The sequence below is a fragment of the Etheostoma cragini genome, chromosome 8 (genome assembly GCF_013103735.1).
Source record: "Etheostoma cragini isolate CJK2018 chromosome 8, CSU_Ecrag_1.0, whole genome shotgun sequence".
Lineage (NCBI taxonomy): Eukaryota > Metazoa > Chordata > Actinopteri > Perciformes > Percidae > Etheostoma > Etheostoma cragini.
Genome location: NC_048414.1, coordinates 24,864,412 through 24,886,454, shown reverse-complemented (window position 1 = coordinate 24,886,454; position 22,043 = coordinate 24,864,412). Strand labels below are relative to the sequence as shown.

Here is a 22,043-nt window from a genome sequence, read left to right as displayed (position 1 = left end):
CAAATGATCTTAGAGTTTTGAGAATGTAATTTCTGTTTCAAGAAATGAGCCAAACCAATGGAGAAAAACTGTAATATATATATACACATTTTCAACTTACATTCCTAAATTTCCCCATAAATAATAAGAATAATAATCTATTTTAAATTGTGGTGGGTACTTGTTGATTTACAATTCTACAACGTGTAAGTCATACTGTAAAGACACAATAGGTGACACAACAGTCAATTGCACTCATCGACACATTTTTAAATGCGTGACCACGTACGTTTGAAACAGAGATTTAAGTTACGTCTTGTTTTCTGATCAAAGAGACTGGGAGAAGAGTGCACTCTTATGTTGAAATAAAGGAAGTAGAGAGTTGAAACCATTCAGGACTCGCAGTTGTTGTGATGACGTATCAGTGTTGGATGACATCCCAGCATGCATGGGGCAATAGATTCAGGTACATAAGTGTCCAGGTGTTATTATGTCATCTGTCATGTTAAACCATGTTTTCACATTAAATTAAGTCGGTGTAAAAAACATTTTATAACAAATGACTATATCACAGACAAGAAACCACTGAAATTAATTTATGTCCAACTATCAACGAACCTTTCCCACATTTTACATGCAGATGTAGCAACATCATAATGTAACATGATCAGTATTTACAACCCATATGAGTCTCTTGATACCACAGTCACGGTTTTCCCCTCAAGGCCACAGTCACACATTTTTACAACAGTTTGTATTGTTTTGTAGAGAAATTACTTATTCAGATTAGATGTTCAATGCTGAGTAAGACCATTTATTTTACCATTTGTGTGTGTGTGTGTGTGTGTGTTTGTGTGCGTGTGTGTGTGTGTGTGTGTGTGTGTGTGTGTGTGTGTGTGCGTGTGTGTGTGTGGATGGGGGTGTGTTATTTTCAGAACATAAGAAATACTCATAAAGCAATACAAGAGGAAATGAGTACTTGAAAACACACACACACGTGCATCTCACTATCTTTGCGGGGTCCATCACTGACATAATGCATTCCCTAGACAAACAGGATTTCGTCATCTTCTTCTGTTGAGGTTTGTATAGCTGGCTCCGTAACATTGCCACGTATCCTTTGCAAGTGATTAAGTGTCAGCTATAATTAGCAAACCTTTGTGCTCATATGTCACGGCACTGACACTTAATAAAGTCTTTGTTGTCGTCTTTCTACAGTGGTGTGAAAAAGTGTTTGCCCCCTTCCTCATTTCCTGTTCCATTGCATGTTTGTCACACTTAAGTGTTTCGGAACATCAAACCAATTTAAACAATAGTCAAGGACAACACAAGTAAACACAAAATGCAATTTGTAAATGAAGGTGTTTATTATTAAAGGTGAAAAAAAATCCAAACCATCATGGCCCTGTGTGAAAAAGTGATTGCCCCCCTTGTTAAAACATACTATAACTGTGGTTGTCCCCACCTGAGTTCAATTTCTCTAGCCACACCCAGGCCTTATTATTGCCACACCTGTTCACAATCAAGGCATCACTTAAATAGGAGCTGCTTGACACAGTAAGGTCCACCAGAAGATCCTTAAAAGCTACACATCATGCCGAGACCCAAAGAAATTCAGGAACAATTGAGAAAGAAAGTAATTGAGATCTATCAGTCTGGAAAGGGTTATAAAGCCATTTCCAAAGCTTTGGGAATCCGGTGAAACACAGTGAGAGCCATTATCCACAAATGGCGAAGACATGTAACAGTGGTGAACCTTCCCAGGAGTGGCCGGCCGCCCAAAATTACCCCAAGAGCGCAGCGACGACTCATCTAAGAGGTCACAAAAGACCCCACAACAACGTCCAAAGAACTGCAGGCCTCACTTGCCTCAGTTAAGGTCAGCGTTCATGCCTCCACCATCAGGAAAAGACTGGGCAAAAATGGCCTGCATGGCAGAGTTCCAAGGAGAAAACCACTGCTGAGCAAAAAGAACATCAAAGCTCGTCTCAATTTCTCTACAACACATCTTGATGATCCCCAAGAATTTTGGGACAACATTCTGTGGACCGATGAGACATTAGTGGAACTCTTTGGAAGGTGTGTGTCCAAGTATATCTGGTGTAGAAGGAACACTGCATTTCATAAAAAGAACATTATACCAACAGTAAAATATGGTGGTGGTAGTGTGATGGTCTGGGGCTGTTTTGCTGCTTCAGGACCTGGAAGACTTGCCGTGATAAAAGGAACTATGAATTCTGCTGTCTACCAAGAGATCCTGAAGGAGAATGTCCGACCATCTGTTCATGTACTCAAGCTGAAACGAACTTCGGTTCTGCAGCAAGACAATGATCCTAAACACACCAGCAAGTCCACCACCGAATGGCTGAAGAAAAACAAAATGAAGACTTTGGAGTGGCCTAGCCAAAGTCCTGACCTGAATCCTATTGAGATGTTGTGGTATGACCTTAAGAAGGCCGTTCATGCTCGAAAACCCTCTAATGTAACTGAATTAGGACAATTTTGCAAAGACGAGTGGGCCAAAATTCCTCCAGGATGCTGTAAAAGCCTCATTGCACGTTATCGCAAACGCTTGGTTGCAGTTGTTGCTGCTAAGGGTGGCCCAACCAGTTATTAGGTTTAATCACTTTTTCACACAGGGCCATGATGGTTTGGATTTTTTTTCACCTTTAATAATAAACACCTTCATTTACAAATTGCATTTTGTGTTTACTTGCGTTGTCCTTGACTATTGTTTAAATTGGTTTGATGTTCCGAAACACTTAAGTGTGACAAACATGCAACAACAAGCAAAGGAACAGGAAATGAGGAAGGGGGCAAACACTTTTTCACACCACTGTATGTGTACTGTACATTCCACAGTGACGCGCTTCGAGGTGTCATTGTTTGATTGTATTGTTCTTAGATTGTGTTACTCACTCTCTTTCTCTCACTCGCACACACACTCTTACATAAACAAAAACAAATGTATTATGTTTGTATAAACATGTATAAACGGATTTCACTAAATTATGTCATTTATTTTATTTTATCTTCAATAACTTACATGTAATTTTTTCAAACCAACCCTTCTCCCATGGTCCATTGTCTGAAATGTTCAGTTACTTAAACAAGAAAGAAAAATAAACATTTCAAAAGTATCTAAAATAAATGTATGTAAATAGTTATTTGGTCTGGATCAACAGATGTGCTGTACATTTCCAGGATAATTGTGGGATGTTCCCCATCTTCAACTCTCTGTGTGTTGCCATTCTCCAACTCTGTTGGCTTCAGGAAACAACAACCTGTCAAATTAGCAAGCTATATGCTGAAAATGGCAAAAAAAATGGAATGGTGAAACAACATTATAAAGATTTACACAAAATATATTTAAGATATGTATGACCACACGACAACCTGTCAATCATACTTAGCAATGCTAACCTTGGCATTGTGTACATTCAAATAGCCGTGAACTTGTTTTTGGGTGTTGTCCATGTTTTCTTTTTAACTTTGACAATCTCACTACTGTATGTTTTCCCTTCATATAACTGCTTGAACATAATTTGGCAATGATTGTGGTCACAGTGAAAAAGGAAACAGGACACAAACAGTCATTTTGGTGACATAGCCATTCACCTCAACTTCCCCCTGTGGACTTTGTTGTTCTATAACAATGTTCCACTACTTCCTCTTTTGGTTTTGATGGGCAAAGTCATGAGTCCTGACGTTTCTAGAGGGCTTTGTCATTTGAAAAAAAAAAAAAAGGGATTTTTGGGCATCTGTGTTGGTTTTTCTCACCTTTTGAAAATATATTACTCCCGCTTACTGTGCTTAACTCCACATGTGAAAGCCTTACTGTCAAGACAGACAAAATTTCACACTCATACTGTACATTAATACATTATTTAAAATGCAATGTAGCCTACCAGGACTGTTAGAGGGGGGCAGTGAAATGTCCATGCGGGTCTTTAAATCAGAGAAAGTGCCTGTGTGTGCTTGTGTGTGTGAGTATAAAACCCTTCCTCTCTCAAAGGGACTTGGAGACTGTAATTCTTATTCTTCTCGTATTGACTACTGAATTTCCTTGTTTTCTGGGATTTGCCAATCATTTTTCTTATGCCTGCAGCTTGTCCAGAATGCACTGCTAGATTGTTGACTGGTACCAGAACGAGGGATCACATTTCCCTGATACTGGTCAAATATAGAATTTAATTTAAAGTACTGTTACTTGTTTTTAAGGCATTAAATGGATTGGCCCCTTTATATATTGCTGATCTCATTACCTTACATCACTCCCTTTAGATTGTCTAATTAATATTTTTTAACACACACACAAAATTAAAAACTCAATAAGAAGTATCCCCATGTAGAACCTATGGTTTCTTCTCTACCATGAGCTATTTTAAAGACCCATGTCTGACACACACACACACACACACACACACACATAGGGTGCAAGATATTTCGTCTCAATATTGTTATTGCAATACTGTAGATCGAAAGTATGCAATATATTTGTTAATTTTGTGGAGCGCTGCGTCCCATCCGTTGGCTGTGTGGCTTAGTTGTGTTTGATTTAAAGCTCGTTTGAAATGCTATAATAATCATGTTTCATTGGCCAGTTCCCGTGCCACTTGCACATGTTAGTACACGTCAGCGCACGGGTCCATTGCGTGACAAACCCTGTGGAGCGTATCACGTGTGTGCTTATTTCAACAGAGGGACATTGTAAGTGAAGAAATAGAGACAACTAAATGGAATGAATCAGATAAGAGAAAGAAAAGGTGTGTCTTGTTCTCCTTTTTTATGTATATACTAAACAAGCAGCAAAAACATGTCAAGGGGGCCAGGATTAGGATATTCCAGTTATCCTGGATGAATATAGCCTATAGACTTGGTTGCACAAAAGCAGAGGCACCTAAGTTAACATGGAGATTTAATGGAGATTTAATCTCTACAACTAGCCTGGTCCCGACCAGCCTAACAGCCAGGATTTATCAATCCTGGAGCCTTTGATGTTCACTCAATATTGGGTTTACCTTATTGTCATCAATCAAAATACAACAGGTGAATACCGCTGCTCAGTTACATACTGTTAATATTTAAACGTTGTAACTATTATTTTAAAATTATTCATGTTACTGTTATATTGCTTCCCAAATTACAGTCTTAGTTTACTGAAACAATAACTGTATAGCATTGTAGTCTACTGCCCGTTCATGTAACAACAGGGATACGACACCAATGGATTTTGACATTCTCTGTTACTCCAGTGTGCAGTAAATTATCACTTAATTTTCTTTACACTTTCTAGATTTTAGAGTAATTTCTTCAATGTTTATCTTTTCTATGTCCATATATATATATATATATATATATATACGAGGGACCAAAGCATATAATATGAACAGAAGTAAACTCGTCTATAAAAAAAAAAAACTGAGCTATCGTGGTAGATAATAGCAGACCAACTGAATTATAGTCTAAAAATATACTGCACATTTACAAACTACTGCTCTTAAAAGGTCCCATGGCAGGGGAATTTCACTTCACACTTCACTTTTTGCTCTGCCTTTGAGAAAATGAAAGCTCAGATGGGCCGATCTGGAATCTTTCTCCTTAGGAGGTCATAAGGGGGAAGGTTACCTCCCCTTCCTCTGCTTTGCCCGCCGTAGTGTGTTCAAAACAATAGCAATCCAGCATCACTAACGTCACAAATCATATTTGTGGTAGAAGTGATATTTCTACATGGCAAATCATTTACTAGTAAATGTAGTCATAGAAAACCAACAGACCCAACAGTCATGACATGCACGCTGCTCATTCTGTGGAATTGAAAGGAGCATGTTTAAAATAATAGCAGTGTTGTGTTAATTAGTGAGGCGATTGATTCTGTGAAGAAACGGATGTCATTATGGCCCATATTCAAGGAAGGAAGCAGATGTGCATGCTGGTTATAGTGCCTTTCACACTGAAATGCAAAACAAGTCGTTCCAGACATTGCTCTGAGGAACAGCAGACTTTAGTTAAAAAGTCAATTGGAAAAGGAAAACAAAGTGCAGAAAATTATAGGCTGCTCAGCCAAAATTAAATTGGCCTTGAAAAAAACGACGCACAGGAAATCGTCCCAGATGTTCCTGGAGCTGGTTATTGGTTGAACCTTTGCCGTTTTGACTATTCTTAGATCCATTCAAATGCTAGTTAACCGCCTTTCCCCCACCTAACTGTCCTGTCAAAAAAATGAAAAAGCGGAAAAACCCCAAAACAATCATAACAAAAAACCTATCCGAGTATTGTTATGATCAGAAGAAGGCTATGTGACGCAAAACTATTAGCTAAATGCCCCCTCCCATTGCTGAAAAAAAAACTAAAAACGACATGTACTGCCAAAGGACACATTGACCGGCCAAAGGAGAAATGGCCAAACATTCTGTGGACTGATTAGAGTAAAACAAATTATTTTTGGGTCTAGGGGCCACAGACAGTTTGTCCAAGAACCCCAAGCACTGATTCAAGCCACAGTACAGCATGGTGGTGCAAAAATAATGTTATGGGGAGGTTTGTCATACTGTGGTGTTGAGCCTATTTATCTTATACCAGGGCTTATGGATCAGTTTCAATACATCAAAATACTTAAAAAAGGTAATTTAGCCTAATGCTGAAGAAGAAATGCCTTTGAAATGGGGTTTTCAATTACACAATGACCCAAAACACACCAGTAAGCTAGCAAAGTCTTGGTTCCAGATTAATGTTATGGAGTCGCCAGCTCCGTCTCTGGACCTCAATCCCATAGAAAATTTGTGGGGTGACAAAAATACATACACACGCACGCACATTAAAAGAAACACACGTTTAATTTATTACTTTATCAAAGCATTTTTTAAACAAAGGGACACATTAACACTTGTTAAAAATGATTTTAGAAGCAAGAGTTACAATGCGGTAACAATCCTTTCCTCTGACATGAACATTCCAGCTGAGACACCTTCACTTCATCTATGTAGCAAACTTCTTCTGCCGGACAGGTGCAGGCAGCTGAGCCATTATGTTCAGCAGGGGCCGCTCCACTACCACCAGAGACTGGTCCTCCAATAAACTCACACACATGAGATGCTGTAAGAACAAATATCAGGACAACAAAAACCGTCAGTAAGATTGGGAAAATTAAGTATTTTTGTTTACAAAAAATAAACTTGTAACAGAGCGTAGTTAACAAGGTCTCTACTGGCTTTATGTTTGGGAAAACCGTCAGTTACATTTATATTAGTGCTGTCAGTTAAACGCGTTAATGTAAACCCTTTTTTTTTTTTTTTTTTTTTTTACACAGGCTGTTGCGACAACTAGTAACATTAGAAAAACTACAACACCACACTGGATCTAGCTAGACCGTAAACAAAAACAGGGCAAGCCGCACACACTTGTTTGGGCCTGCGAGCCGGCCAAAGAGTAGTAACGTACGTTTTGAGTGGATGGCGCGCACAAGACACACCGAAATTACTGAAAGTAATGAACAGCCATCTATGCACTCTTTGCCTAATAAAAAGCATAAAGTATATCTTAACATGATCTGGGAGTGCTCTGTTGTTGGTAAGTTCTGGAACAATATTTCCACCTTATGTTACTGTTCCCATTACTGTCAATGTCTTGATTCTCAATGACCGGTCAGCCTTCCAGCTCTCAACAACTCAAAATTGTGCTGTGTTTTCTGGACTTAAAGCTGCAAAGAAAATGATTGCAACCCGTTGGAAGCCACCTCATGACCCGTCTATCCGTACAAGGACCCTTTTCTTCTTGAATGTAGTATATATGGAACTCAGTACAGTGCACATACATGGAGAGCCAGGAAAGACTCTGGACACTAGGGCTGTAATCTCCCAGTCGACTAGTTGATTTATTGGTCGATACGTTCTGGCTCGATCAAAATTCTGATTGGTAGATTTTTTGCCGTGTTATTTCATTAGGTGGAAGCATAGACCGTAACTGTCTATGGGTGGAAAGCACTAATTGACAATGGGGGTGTTTTCAGAGCATCCCTGTTTCACAGGTAACAGTCTGTCTTCAGAACACCCCCGTTTTCTATTTTGTTGGATTAGCCCGACCCATTGGGGACAGATTGAAGAAAGAACTAAAAAGCCTTGTTTTAGTGGTTTGCAGAATATTTCTTTAATTGTGTGTTTAATTTACAGTCAGTCCTCTTCTAACATGTCGAAGACATCGCCAGTGTGGCAGCATTTTACAAAAAAAGGTAACGGGAAAAATTTGAATGCAAAGTTTGCAAGCAACAGATTGCATATCGCAGCTCTGAATTGTTGATTTTATTGCTCAGGATATGAGGCCCATTGCTGTTGTGGAGGGCTGGGGTTTTAAGAACTTGTTAATATACAGCGCAAGCACGAGTACGAGTAAAAGCTTTAAGCGAATAGTCTCTCCGTGTCTCCATGTCTCCGTGCGGTGACACAGAGCGCTGATGCAGCGCTGTGTGAGCAGACCGACGAGTGGCATTTTAGTGCAAAATAATTATGTCAAAAACGATTCAATATACTGCAAATAGTCTACAAAGACAAGTACTGCGGGACAGTACAGTAATTTAATCTTGCATTTTTTTCCCGCACCCGCGTCAAGTTGTAATATACTGCCCCTACCAGCAGGCGGCAGCTAAATGTATGTCTGATCGTTTCTATGTTAACTGTTAGCCCATTGTAGTGTTAAGTGCTCATATCACCACTTAGAAGCTGTGTTGCGTAAGTATTTATTTATCCAACCTTTATTTAACCAGGAAGTCCCTTGAGATTGAAATCTCTTTTCGAGGGAGACCTGGCCAAGACGGCACACCAGTCACAAAGTAGAAAGTAGAGTTCCACTGAGCTCAGAATTATTGTACCTGGAAATTCTTGCATATCTTGAAGGCGTGGCTATGTACCATCCTCTGTGGCTCAGGAAGACTCCTCAGTGTCATCTGATTGTAGAACGGAGTCTTTGCTTCAGGGAGGGGCTGCATGTGGAAACAAAGACAATAATATAGCATCAGAATCATTTATCAACACCCTTCTTTCACTGGTTTAGTATCAACATGGCAGTGAAAGCTCAACTGTTCACATACCAGACTTTGGTCAATGATACAGAACATGAACATGTCGTGCAGAATGATGTGAGCTGGATTTTTTGGATTGAAGGTGACATGGGTGATGGGTGTGTCCCTCTCCAACCACAGAGGGTGCAGTCCTTGTTTCTGCAGCCTCCGACTCCACTCCGTGTACTCCTTGTGCACCAGAGAGAACTCAAATATCTGCAACACACACACACACACGACAGAAAATAAACAATGTGCCGAGAACTGTAGAGTCCATCCATCTCCATATTATCTCTGAGAAACTTGAGCAGAGCAGATGATTAACAAAAGTCTGAAAAAAAAAAAAAAAAAACAACTGGGGGAGTGTTTACCTGCTGGTCAGCATGCACTGCAACAAGGTTGCTGCTTGTTGGGTGGATGGCTATGGCAGTGGGACATGAGCCGTACACTGGAACTGTACAATGAAACTGCAAACATACACAAGACATTGGGAGTTTGTTATTACTTTGTCTGCAGTTCAAATTTTACCTACCAAGAAAAAACATGGATAGATTTAGGGCTGGATCCGAGTAGTCAAAAAATTTGTTTGATGGGTATGTATTTGATTTTCAATTTTAGAATACAACCATTTTTAACATTCAAGTGACATCATTGCAACCCAAATATTCTAATAACCTAGTTTGTCCTGAAAAAAATGATGTTCATATCTTGACTGTAGACAACAGGGTTGATGTTTTACAAGTTATAATAAAATAAATCAAGACGGACAATGAACTGTACAAATGACCTCAGGTTTCAGAGGGTTAAGTTGAGATGTCTACTAAATATTTTATTTAACTGCTACTTTATAAACAAAATGCTGGTAGGTTATTGCAGAACAAATGTTACGGCACTTTTATTCATATGGCAGAACATTTAAAAAAAATAAATTGCACTATGTATACTACTTTTGAATTCATTATTTCATTTTGCGATTAATCAGGGTAATTATGCGATTACAATTTTTAAATCGCTGCCCAGCTCTAGTTTAAACCCTATGAAGGTGTGAAAAAAAAAAAAAAAAAAAACACAAGCACTGAACTGAAGAGGGGTTTGTGTTAGGATATGTCGCTGTGTCCTCCAACAACAACGCAAAGTCACTTCATTCCTTTTAGTTCTCTCTTTCGTTGTGAATTGAAGATGCCTTAACCCCCCGCCACCTGACACCTAAGCCTTGAATATGCGCTGTTGATAAGTACCGAAGCTTTGAAGCTCAAAAAGTGGTATTCTGTAGAGCCCTAGTTAGAGTTCCTACTCACCTTTAGCTTTTCAAGGTTGTAGACATGGATCTCACAGTCTGTGTTTGCGGTTGCAAGCCATTTGCCATCCTCACTGGCAAACAGCAGGTGGACTGGCTGTCTGGAGGCTGTTCATCACACACAATGAGGGTTACACACTCAAAAGGTAAAGTAAACATACAAGTGCGTAGGTTACTTTGTTCAATTTTGTTCTACTGCGGTGTGGTTGTAAATGACTCATCTTAATTAAGGGAAAGAAAATTGGATTTCTTCCAGATTATTTAAAGAGCAAATTAACAGCCCATGTTTTCTCCCAATTGATCATGACTACTGACACCACTGAAAAAAGTAAATAACCGCTGTTGCAATTAACCCTTTTCCTAGGGACCAGGATGAATTGATTTGTAAAGTGAGTTACTTTAATTATTACAAATAATTTACTCAAAGAAATGGATTTAATGCACTAGTATGCAATTTTCATTTCCCCCCCAAACTAGCATAAAGGGACCCTGGTTTCCACAAAACTGATCAAAGCTCTCGACTCAGAAATGTGCTGCCCTCAATTCTACAATATTACAGATTGGACTCAGACCCACCTGACTTGGGTTTAAGGGTATGAAGGTATTTGCACTCCGGCTGTTTGAGGGCAACAACAATGACTGAAGATTGGCTGAAGGAAGCAAAGAGTTTGGAGGAGTCAGGGGAGAAGCAGAGCTGGTGGGCCGAGCAAATGTCCTTGGGTAGTTTGGACACCTGGAGAGAAAAAAGAAACTAGAGCTTCATCATGGTCATTATTATCTACATCTCTTTACTAAAGATCTCATTCTAACTACAACATATTGATGAGTAAACAGTGAGTAGTGCTGATGAGCAGCCCACCTTGGCGATGCTGATGTTGTTGTTCTGTAATCTGTAAAGACGGAAACTGGTGATAGTAGAGTATGCCAGCCAGCCGCCACATGGAGACAAAGCACTGCAGCAGATATGATCCTCTCCCTGCAGAAGTCAGCACACAAAGTCAGTGTTTTGTTTCACTTTTAACACTGACTTATATAAATGAACAACCACAAAATTATAAACCCCCCTACGCCCATTTTTCATGAGCTGAACTCAGAGATCTAAGACTTTTTCTATGTACACAAAAGGCTAATTCCTCTCATATATTGTTCACAAATCTGTGTTAGTGAGCACCTCTCCTTTACTTTATTCCACCCACCTCACAGGTGTGGTATATCAATTATTGCACAGGTGTGCCTTAGGTTGGCCACAATAAAAGGCAACTCTAAAATGTGCAGTTTTACTGTGTTGTAGTTACAAACCAGTTTCTTTTGCAATATACTGTACATAATTGTTGTAAGCATGTTAAAAACATGTTAAAACAATTTGAGAAACTAATATTTACTATAGGGAAAACACCAATAATTGAAATAAATCAAAAAAGACATTTCCACTGCACCATACAGATACAACAAGGTTTCTCAACATAAAACGATCCACACATCAGTACGCACCTTCCTCTTCAGCTGGATCAGTTTCTCTGGTTTTCTCTTCAATGGAAGACTGTCACCAGGTTTCCCTGCTATCGTACACAGTATGACCAATTATTACACTATGAAAGTCTTCATTTCTCCTCAGATCTCTTTTAGTTTTCACCATCACTTTAACTGCTTGCCATTTCTTGCATCATAATGCAGTACTGTGGTTGTGTGTGTTTATTACTCACCATGTCCATCGCTCTCCCCTAGTCTCCACAGCTGTAAATGATCAGGGAACTGGAAGAGCAGCAGTCCTGCTTTCTTTGCACAACAGACCAGGCTTCTCTACACGGAAGACAGACAGAGGTAAGCAGGTCACCATGGGAACAGTCATGATCTACATATGTCTTGGTCCTCTCTTTTACAGTGCATTCAGAAAGTATTCAGACCCATTTACTAATTAATAATTCAAGATATGTTTTCTAAAATATAATAAATACACTTGTTGAAATAATTCTAGATATGTTTTAGCTTTGTTGTTATGGGGTATTGAGTGGGAACATTTAATTTAAAAGGATTTTAACATAAGGCTGCAAAATCTTCAAATTTTCAAATCTTTAAAAGGAGGTAGCGAGTTTTTTTTAACCTTTATTTAGACAGGGAAGTCAATCTGCAACGACATCCTTGCAAAGACATAACTGGGCAGGTTCCAGTCTGAACTGCTGGGAGGGAGACAAGCACTGCTCTTTTTTTACTTTCCCCACTAAGATTTTATCCTGTTGGCCTGGGTACTGAACTGGCGGCATACCGGTCACAAGATTGCTTTTTCAACCTTTAGGCCACTACTGCCACTTTCTGTCTGATTGTATTCTTTTTTTAAATATCATTTTTGGGCTTTATACTATGAAATAGCTGAAGACAGGGGGGAGAGACAGAGAGGTGATGACCATGCAGCAAAGGGCCACAAGTCGGACTTGACCCCGGTCCACTGCGGTAAGGACTGAGTCTGAGAATATGGGGCACATGCTCAACCAGTAGAGCTACCAGGGTGGCCCAAGAGGGATTGCTTCCCACTAAATATGGATGCATATGATAAACATGCGAGATCTTTTTGCCTAATAAGATTTCCAACAATGAACTGTACAAGAAAACGGGAAGCCAGAGCATCAACAGGGAGATTACGCACAGACACCCAAGATTGAGCATGGACTGCATCACAAAAGTCAGCCTTAAGATGGACACCACCTAACAAAAGAAACTCTGGGAAGCCCAAAACCACCTGGTGCAGAACTGTGACACAAGATCTGGAACCTGTCCTGGGGGAGAGGCCCAACATGCTACCAGAGACCGAATTCTATGAGAGTGCTCATTGAAGCCTTATGTCCCATAGGGGATAAAGGGGAGTAAGTCAATCCACTCACATGTGGGAGAGTCATTTTGCGCAGCGCAGATTCCTGGGTGTTTTTCTCCACCTTGTCCAAGAATGGTCGCACTACCAACTGGGTATCCATACCTGCCATTATTACAAAACATCAAAACAATCATCTTCTTGTCATATTTCAAGTACATATTTAAGATGGAGTACAAGTTTTATTGATACTGTACACTTCATTGCACAGTAAATGTTTCAGTGTTTTGGAAACTGCTGAATCATACAGGGTGTCATGTTTAAAGAAAGTAAAAGGGGGTTAGCCACGGAGCAACAACCTCAACACAGGCTAACTAACTAAACGTGGGCTGACCTTTAAGATAGACCAACTACAGCTGTATCAAGCCATCCAAATTATGCTGTACAATTAATTGCCCAAGGAAACAAAATTGTGATTAATAGTATTTATAGTGTCTGTCAGTCAAATTCAACAAAAATATTTATTTATGTGACCCAGATAATGTAGTAACACAGCCTGTTAAGTAAACAACGCCCCTTTATTGTCATAAAACATTGTCTCTGTTTTACAAAGTTAACATAAAACTGACATTTACTATCAACAGTAATAGTGCAATTAGAACTTGGTCCGTCTACATCCAAAAAGGATTGATTGGTTCTTTTTATCTTTTGGTCAACATTAAGGCTTGTCCGGGATTTTTTGAAGTGGAAGAGTGGATTTTAAAGTGGATTTTTTTGTAGGGCATTAACCCAGGGAAAACCCTGGGTGTCAGGGTATTTTGTTTTATGATCCTTAAGTATTTATCCAAACTTTTCCACAGATGTGACTTAAACTGGACTGCACTTGCTGCAACTGCAAAAAGTAGCCAAAAACTAACAAGTCAATTGTGTTTTTCATGTTGGCCCTGTAACTTGCTGAAAGGTGAATCTATGATTTATGGCCTTGCGAATAAAGACATTAGTTCTTCAAATTTAAATTGTTTTTCAGTGTGTACAAAATATGATTATCATACAAACTTGTTTTGTACAGTATCCAAATTAGTAAATATCGGTCAACTGCCACAACTGCAACACTCTGCTGATATCAGTGCATCCCTAAAAACATTTGACCTGATGATGGCGCTACAGAGAAAGTTAAGGTATCACTTTAACTTTAGTTATTACTATTTATCCTAAAGGGGAAATTAGTGTCTAAAAGAAAAATGTCATGGAAACCCATCCAATAGATGAGACTTTTGATATATATTGATAATATGCACAACTGTACCGTTGTTTAAAGATTAAGCTGCACGATATGAGGAAAATATGCTTAATGCAATAACGTTGGTGAATATCGTGGAAACAATATTAGTTGCAATAAACATATTAGAGTAAACCAAGATCTGGTGCGTTCAGCATTTTGCTTAAATACAACATATTGCTAGTTGAATTTAAAAAAATAAATAAAAAGGAAATAATTTCCAAAATTTTAATGAATAAATTAAAAATTCAACTGAATATAAAAGGCAACGCAAAAAAAGCATAACAGTTATAAAGTGCCGTTTTTGCAGGTATTTTCTTTCAAGTAACACATATAAAAATAAATCGGAGTCTCTTTCAAGGTATGCTGCAGTCTTTTGCGGTATGTATATTGCCAGTTGATATTGCAATGACGATAAATAAACGGTATTTTGTGCGGCACTACTTTAGATTCCTCTTCTTTTTTTAAATCACAATAAAGATATACACTGAAACACCAACAGCGGATTTAACACTGACCTCCAGAAACCACAGCGGTGTCGGTGTGGGCGAGCGCCCTTACATCATGCGAGTGGTTTTTAAAGGTCCTAGTTCGGACCCATTCCTTATCCTGCTGGTCGACAGTAGAGGAGATGAACTGAAACTGGACGACTGTGCCCTCTGAAGTCCCAGCTACCAGACTGCTCTCATCCTGTTAAACATTTACAAAGTTTAACATTACTGATTCTTTTGGAGGGCGAGACTAAAACTGCCCTTGGCCCTCAGTTATGGGTCTAATTCTTGGCTGTACACTTACCTTTGAAACAGACAGAGCCAGAACGTCCCACTTGGTGACCAATTGAGTTCTGACCAGAGTTCCCGTGATTCCATCCCAGATCTGGACCTTTCCAGCAGAGTCACCGCTAACGATGGTGTGGTCAGACAGGAAGAGGATGCTCCAAACCACAACCTCTTTGCTCTTGGATGCTCCGACACCTCTTTCGACCAGCAGTCTGTGTGTGGCACGGCCTGAAGTCCACAAATGAAAAAAAGTTAGTCAAGTCATTAGGGAATTTAAAAAAGGGAATTTGGGTACTTTTCAATGTCGACCCCGTTTTCCCATGCAGTCTAAGTGACTTATGTGAACAAAAACCATAGAAGTTTGTCAAGCAATGAGTCAAAACGCTAAAACTAGCTGCCGCAAAACCAAGCCGCAATGTAACCCTGTCGGGAAAATGTGCAACCTCAGTGTACGTTCAATAAAATGCTGTTTTTGCCATTAACAGACTCAGTTTTTTATTAAAAGTGTCTGACCAATATTAGGGGTAAAACAATACACAGAAGTCCCCGCTCAGTTCATACATCACGGTTCGGTACAATGGAGGGAAAAGCAAAATAAAAATGCAGAAGGAAACTTTTTTTTTTTTATTGTGCGTGTGTCTCAGGCTGTAACCGCCTAGTGTCATACAGTCTCTCCGGAGTGTGTAAAATGTGTGTAAGATGTAAAGGGTAAATAATGAGTATCCTACATCATATCCAGACTCCATCTGTAACTTGTAAACAAAATAAGACAATCAGTTATAAAGCTGAAAATATAGCATCTCTTATTTATGAAAGTGCAAATTGCATAGAATAAAAAAAGAGACCTTCCCCTACAAAAGATAAAAAAGTATTCTGGCTTTGGAGTGCAACAGGCATACCTTTCTAGCTTCCACTCTGCAACAACCTCCTGTAGTTGAGTGCCGCTCATACAGGGGGGGGGCGTCGTTGCAACCAACGCTTTCATTTCCCACTCAGTCAATAAAAAGAGCGTCACCATGAGATAGCTTTCTGTAGCATGAGAAGTCCAACCATCAGTCATTAGTGAAACAGATGGTGCAGCTGACTACTCGTCATCAACGTCCATGTTTGGTTGTGTATGGAAGCGACTACAGTTTGCCTCATGTGTGGACGGGATGGCATGTTGTAACAAGGTTTGAGTACACGCAGCAAATACTTGAAGCCAGGTTCGTCCACAAATGAATATGGGCACACTGAAGATGACATGTAAATTGTGATTGCTTCAGTGATTTTTGGACCCTATTTGTATCTAAAGGCTGGTTAAGCACTGAAGTTTTTTGTCTCGTTCAAGTGATTGGCACATCAGGGTGATGGTGTCGGATATGAGTTAGCCTGTTAGATATATTTCCACTCACATACCCGACAACTGCTGAATAACGCTGACACACAGTCCTCGTCTTATCCACCACTCTCTCGCCTGTACTACTGTTACAGGTTACAGGCTACTGACTGGGAAACCGGAGTTTTCCCAAACTTACAATATTAAAAGGCCAGCGGGTCCTCGAACTCTTGGGGTCGCCACCACTCGCCATAGGCTGGGCGGCTCGTCCATATGAGTGTGCTGCAAAATCTCACTGGACCGGAGGCAAAGCTCAGCAAGCGGCTACATAGCTTCATAGTGAAGGCGGTGGTATAGATTAGGTGTCCCTAAGAAACACTTATCTAACAACAGTTCTGCATGACATGAACTAATTTGCACGCAAGTTCTATTTATTTTTATATTGAGTATTCTCGTAAATTCATGTACCAAACTGAGACTCCTGTACCGCTTCGGTTCAATACAAATACATGTACCGAGTACATGATGGGAAGATGAAGAAGTTTTGTGTGCAACTTACTGATACCAGGTCAACCCAGTAACTTTAGCTCACCTCTGCTCTGTCTGCAGCTCTCCACTCTTGGAACAGCATTTTTATGTAGTAAAATGTGCTTTGATATAGGATTTCTTCTCTGTGACTGCATGTAGTCTTCGCCGGTCAAAAGGTTCCCTACAGACCTGATGGTTTGCAAGGCGCAGCGGATGGCGTGTTAGCATCCATTTGCAGATGTAGCACAACTAACCTAAACTTCAGCCTGTCCTTATCCAAAAGGTAACATCTATGAAAGCTGCGCGAAGGGCAGCTTGGTTGTTTTGATAGTCCAATTTGGAGAATACGCAATTCCCAAAAAATTTAATTACACAAAGCTACGCTTTCTGCACTCCCAAATAAACTCCTTGGAACTCCGCTCTTCTCCCACTCGTGTTCCACACTAAACTCCATGGTTCCACACCGCTGTCTTCCAGCTAGTCACCTCTCAAGATTTCATAACGAGACTTCAACATCTTCCCATGATGTAGTCAGACACTTATAATTAAGAGGTTATAATAATAAGAGAAGACCTGTTGAAGTGTTGCTTCCTATAATTATTGTAACCTCTGCTTACCTATAATAACAATCAGAGCACTTTTAGTCTATGTATATCTATGTAAATTGACGGTGCACATTTTCCCTATAGGGTTACATTGCTGCCTAGTTTGCAGCTACTGGTTACAGTGTTCTCGCTCAATCAATACTGGACCAATTTCAATTATTTTCTATCCCATTGGTCACTTACACACAGATGAATGGCATCTATGGTCCGGGTTGAGAAAAAAAAAAAAACAGAAAGTTCTCTCTTCAAGTAATAAATGGAGTTTTAAAGTCAATATACACAAAACTCATCTTATTAACGTTTTAACTGGTGGTGGGCTCTGCGCTAATAACTTCAGGATCGAGCTGTATCTACTTACCTGTCTCGGCATCAAAGATTCTGATCATGTCCATCATTCCAGCAGCAATCCGTGTACCAGAGGGATGCCAGGAGAGAGATATAATACGACCTAAAAGATCACAAAACAAAACACTGAATGTCACTAAGGTTGAGTTCACACTAGAGGCTGACATTTTTTCGGGAATCCCACGGGTCACGGGATTCCCGTGGGATTCCTGCAGAATGGGAGTCATATTTACTATTAATCACGGGATTTGGACGGTACAGGATAAATGGTTAACGGGAGCAGATGGGAGCGGGAATCAACCGATAGCAAAGACGACAAAAAAATCAAAATGCACCTAAATGCAAAAAAAAGTAAATGCACCATTTTGTAGTTTTCCTTTTAATACGCCTACAATGTAACGCAATTAAAAAAACTACACAACGCGGCCGTCCCAGAAGCCATCAGGGCTTTTTGTCAGGGTTTACCGCCGTAATTCAAAGAGCAGTGATGGAGGGAGCTAACAGCAGCGGAGAAGTCGATGTGGCAAAAAATGATTTACAGCGGAAAGTCAGAAGTAATGACATGTCTATTAAGTTCACAGAACTGGTCGGATAGTCTGAAATATTAATTAAGTTTAAGAGAGTAGAATGTGACGGTGATAGCACGATGTACGCTGCTTGTAAGACATGCTTACTAGTCAAGTACGCAAGTGATTCAGGGACGAGCGGTCTGAAGAAGCACACTTGCATGGCAAATTCAGGAAAGAATCAGCCAAGCATCGCTTCGTTCATCAAGCGAAAATTGCCGTCAAATGGGAGCGGTACAGGAGCGTGAGTCAGTTTAAACAGGAGCGGGATGGGAGTGGGACTCAAATTACCAGGAGCGGGATGGGATGGGATGGGATTAGTTTTTAAACTTTGGTCTGGGACGGGACAGGAGTGAAAATCCACTCCCGTGTCATCCTCTAGTTCACACCTGCCCATTTAGAGTGTTTGACAAAGTGAAGGGTGAAAGCAAACTGAACCAAATGAAAAATGCAACAACGTTACAACACCCCTGTTCACCAGACTATAGGTATGAAAGCGCCCTAAGTCACGGGCAGGATCCAAAATGACCCATCAAAAACAAAATATGTATCTTACTTGTCAATTTAACTGCTAGCTGAAAAGCAAAAATACCTCAAAGTCAGCTTGTTCTCTTACCTTTTTGCCTGTCGAGGTTTCTTTGAAACTGAATTCTCTCCTCCAGTACTTCAAACATCTTTACTGTCCCGTCCTCACAACCGACCTGACAAGAAAAACACCCATTCTATTAATGAAGCTGAAGGCTTGATACGGCTTATCACCTTACTTTCAACCGAGGAAATGTTAGCCTTGGTGGAAGAATTTTAGTATACAGTACCGCTGACAGCAACTTCATCATATCCATTTCCAGAAAAATAGACAGCAGAAAATTGTACTGCTTTACAAAATGAAATAAATGTCAGACTGATTGCACATTACATGTCATGTGCAATTATTTTAGAAAACAATGAGTTTTTTGAAATGTTGCATGATGTATTGTCTCTAGAACTGTATTCTTTATATTATAAGTTTTTTTAAAGAAGGAAAAGAAAATCGCAATATTCGTTTTGTAGCCTGGATGGGCAGAAACAGAGACCTTTGGAAACGACGATGCATGTTAAGTCAATCTTTGCGGTTAGGTCGGCTTCATGTCTTTCAGTAACAGTTCCACCTCCCCATTGTTGTTGTTGCGCTTTCTAGTATTTTCTGTACTTTCAACTAATACATCCATGATTTTCCATGACTACAGAGTAATGTTAGACAATATTCTTCCTGTTTACAACTGGCACGGGCATGTCAGTGTATGCAAATTGTCATGTGATAGAAACATCAGACATGGACGAAGATTAGTTCCGCTACTGGAGCTTAAAATCTTGTGTGGATGGAGATTGTTGTCCCGAAACGCCAATTAGAACTGAAAACATAGTATTGGAAATGTAGCCTTTGAGTAAGCATAACATCCAGAAGGTCTTGACTTACCGCTAGCAGTGTTCCTTGGCTGTTGCTACTGATGGTCCAGATTGGTCCTCCATAGGCCTCCACGGTGTACCTTGGCCTCAGGTTCTCCAGGTCGTACTCTGTGATCTCTCCATTCAAACCAGCACTGAACAGACGCTGGCCCACCCAACACAGAGCTTCAACAGCCCTGCCGTCCTGTCCAGGGATGACCTGTGCATCAAAATCAAAACAACCTTATCCCTGTGCATCTTACCTCCAGTTCAAAGTATTTTCTTTCAAGCTAAAACCCAGCTCTTTCAGAAAGACAATAATTCAAAACTCCATTGACAAATTGAGCAGTTAAGTGTTTCTTTGTCCATCTAAAAAAGTGCATGAAAAGGAGAATGTAACTTGACATTTTAGCACTAAGGGGCACTCTTTAATACAGAATACATCTAGACACAGGTTATTTAATTTTGGTCAGAATACTTACTGTTCTTTAAATTATATTATCAAGGCTTTCTTCGACCAAAAACTAATACAAAAAAACATGAAGACAGAGAACACATGGGACTTAACTGAACTATGGGCTGCTCAGTACTCAAAAAAAGAGTGCCCAATAACCAAATGCCTTCAGAATTCCAGACCCAAGTGAACCACGTGGGACGGTTATCTCGACATTTTCTGAGTTAAGTTACCTTTTCTTGGAAGTAGTTGTCAGCGAAGTTGAAGATCTCCAGAGCTCCATCAGCCCGGGCCAGAGCAAGTCGCTCGGTGCGGCTGTTAAACGCTATGGCTCTGATAGCAGTGGGCATGTAGTCGAAGAACCGAACACGGTGCACCTTGAACTCACCCATTTTTACTGTAAAATAAAACACAAATAGGCATATTAATACAGCCAAGCAGGCGACTGCAAAACACAACCTTTAAACCGGCTGTTCGCTAGCAAAAAGCTAAACCCTCACAGGTTAAACATGTCGAATGCAAACTATCAATTCCTTGAAGTTAAACGGTATTTAAAATCATTATAAAACGACGTTTACCCGCTGTTTTCTTGACAGCCACTAAACTTTCTTTGCTATCCGATTCACACGCTGGGAGACATCAAGAACCACGTTGAGAACCTTTGAACCGGTAATGATTCAGTCAAACAGGGTAGAAGAAACGGAAATACGTCATCACACTGACAGCACGCGCAGCTGGCGGGAAATACTGGATTACGAACGCCGAGTTTATGGTGTTGGTTTTTGTTATCAAAACAGCTATGTTGGGATAAGTTTAATGTAAATGCGTCTACTTCATGTTGTTAGTGTTCCGGGGCTACGCTATCTGACAGGGACATGGTTCAAATACTCGTAAGGTAAGGTACATTTCTGATTTATAGGCAGGCTGATGTGGAGGACGTCCCCAGTAACAATAACCGGGGTGACGTTGTAAGAGAGAACACTAGCTACAGTGAATAAGACATAAACATAGCTAACACAAATCTCATGGACAAACGCCGCTAACTGAAAAGTAGTTCATGTTGTGTTGTTAATTAAATATTACATTACATTTTGGAAGTTGAGTGCAGTTTGGTGTCGTCACTCTGCAGTGTTAAACTTTTCTCAAAAATTTACCCCACATGAAACATAATTTTCACCTTACCCCATTTGAGAAACCCTGGCTTCGAGCCCTATCAGGGATGGGTGGAAAAAAAATCGATACAGCATAGTATCGCGATATGGCATCGCATATAGTATCGCAGTGGCAATACTGTATCAATACACAGGCTTCAAGTATGGATTTTTGATTACATATGTCAGTTTGCTTGACAATGCAATTTTGCAGCAATAAAATTGTAGTGAGATGAACAAACAATGTATAAAAAAATGTATCTTTTTAGATAAAAACAGAGGTTGAAAAAGTTTCCTTTTAGGAACATAATTTCAAATTGGGAAAAATTTGAAGTTGGAAAAAAGGTTATAAATTGCAATATATCACAGAATATTGCGATATGCTTAAAATCGCGATAATATTGTATTGTGCCACAGGTGATGTGATCGTGATGATATAGTATCGAGAGGCGTTTGATAACC

General features: G+C 39.9%; 2 protein-coding genes and 1 long non-coding RNA gene across 7 annotated transcripts in view; 2 read left to right on the top strand and 1 right to left on the bottom strand.

Annotated features, from left to right (window-relative positions):
• Positions 1–6,845: 6,845 nt before the first annotated feature.
• utp4 (UTP4 small subunit processome component) lies at positions 6,846–21,122 on the bottom strand. 3 transcript variants are annotated; one of them, XM_034878368.1, is made up of 17 exons: positions 21,009–21,122; positions 20,664–20,827; positions 20,008–20,196; positions 19,168–19,252; positions 17,999–18,088; positions 15,206–15,417; positions 14,929–15,100; positions 13,205–13,296; positions 12,032–12,128; positions 11,820–11,884; positions 11,188–11,304; positions 10,905–11,061; positions 10,330–10,436; positions 9,403–9,498; positions 9,062–9,247; positions 8,843–8,953; positions 6,958–7,074 (listed from the first exon to the last, which is right to left on the bottom strand). In XM_034878368.1, exons 2-17 carry the CDS (start codon positions 20,820–20,822, stop codon positions 6,958–6,960), a joined length of 2,052 nt encoding a protein of 683 aa, XP_034734259.1. In that variant the 5' UTR covers positions 20,823–20,827; positions 21,009–21,122. The 3 variants fall into 3 exon arrangements, with proteins under 3 accessions (XP_034734258.1, XP_034734259.1, XP_034734261.1); XM_034878370.1 differs by having other exon boundaries at positions 20,664–20,831; positions 21,004–21,104; XM_034878367.1 differs by lacking the exon at positions 21,009–21,122 and having other exon boundaries at positions 6,846–7,074; positions 20,664–20,822.
• LOC117948672 overlaps positions 16,278–22,043 on the top strand; it is a 19,915-nt gene continuing 14,149 nt past the window's right edge. Inside the window, exon 1 of the long non-coding RNA XR_004657509.1 lies at positions 16,278–16,647. This is a non-coding gene — a long non-coding RNA (uncharacterized LOC117948672). The remainder of the gene's footprint in view (positions 16,648–22,043) is intronic.
• The window catches only part of chtf8 (CTF8, chromosome transmission fidelity factor 8 homolog (S. cerevisiae)), a 2,807-nt gene continuing 1,899 nt past the window's right edge, over positions 21,136–22,043 (top strand). For all 3 annotated transcript variants that reach the window (XR_004657507.1, XM_034878445.1, XM_034878444.1), the window contains exon 1: positions 21,136–21,325. Coding sequence is in view for 2 of the 3 variants with exons in the window: in XM_034878445.1 (XP_034734336.1) it covers positions 21,306–21,325 (20 nt within the window). In the remaining variant the exon portion in view is untranslated. The remainder of the gene's footprint in view (positions 21,326–22,043) is intronic.

Excerpts from the sequence above, each read along its gene's own strand:
- utp4 (XM_034878368.1), bottom strand. The coding sequence starts at position 20,822 with ATGGGTGAGTTCAAGGTGCACCGTGTTCGGTTCTTCGACTACATGCCC. Across the intron at positions 15,101-15,205 it reads TGGCTCTGTCTGTTTCAAAG|GATGAGAGCAGTCTGGTAGC; the intron begins GTAAGTGTACAG and ends AATGTTTAACAG. Across the intron at positions 8,954-9,061 it reads GTATCATTGACCAAAGTCTG|CCCCTCCCTGAAGCAAAGAC; the intron begins GTATGTGAACAG and ends TTCCACATGCAG.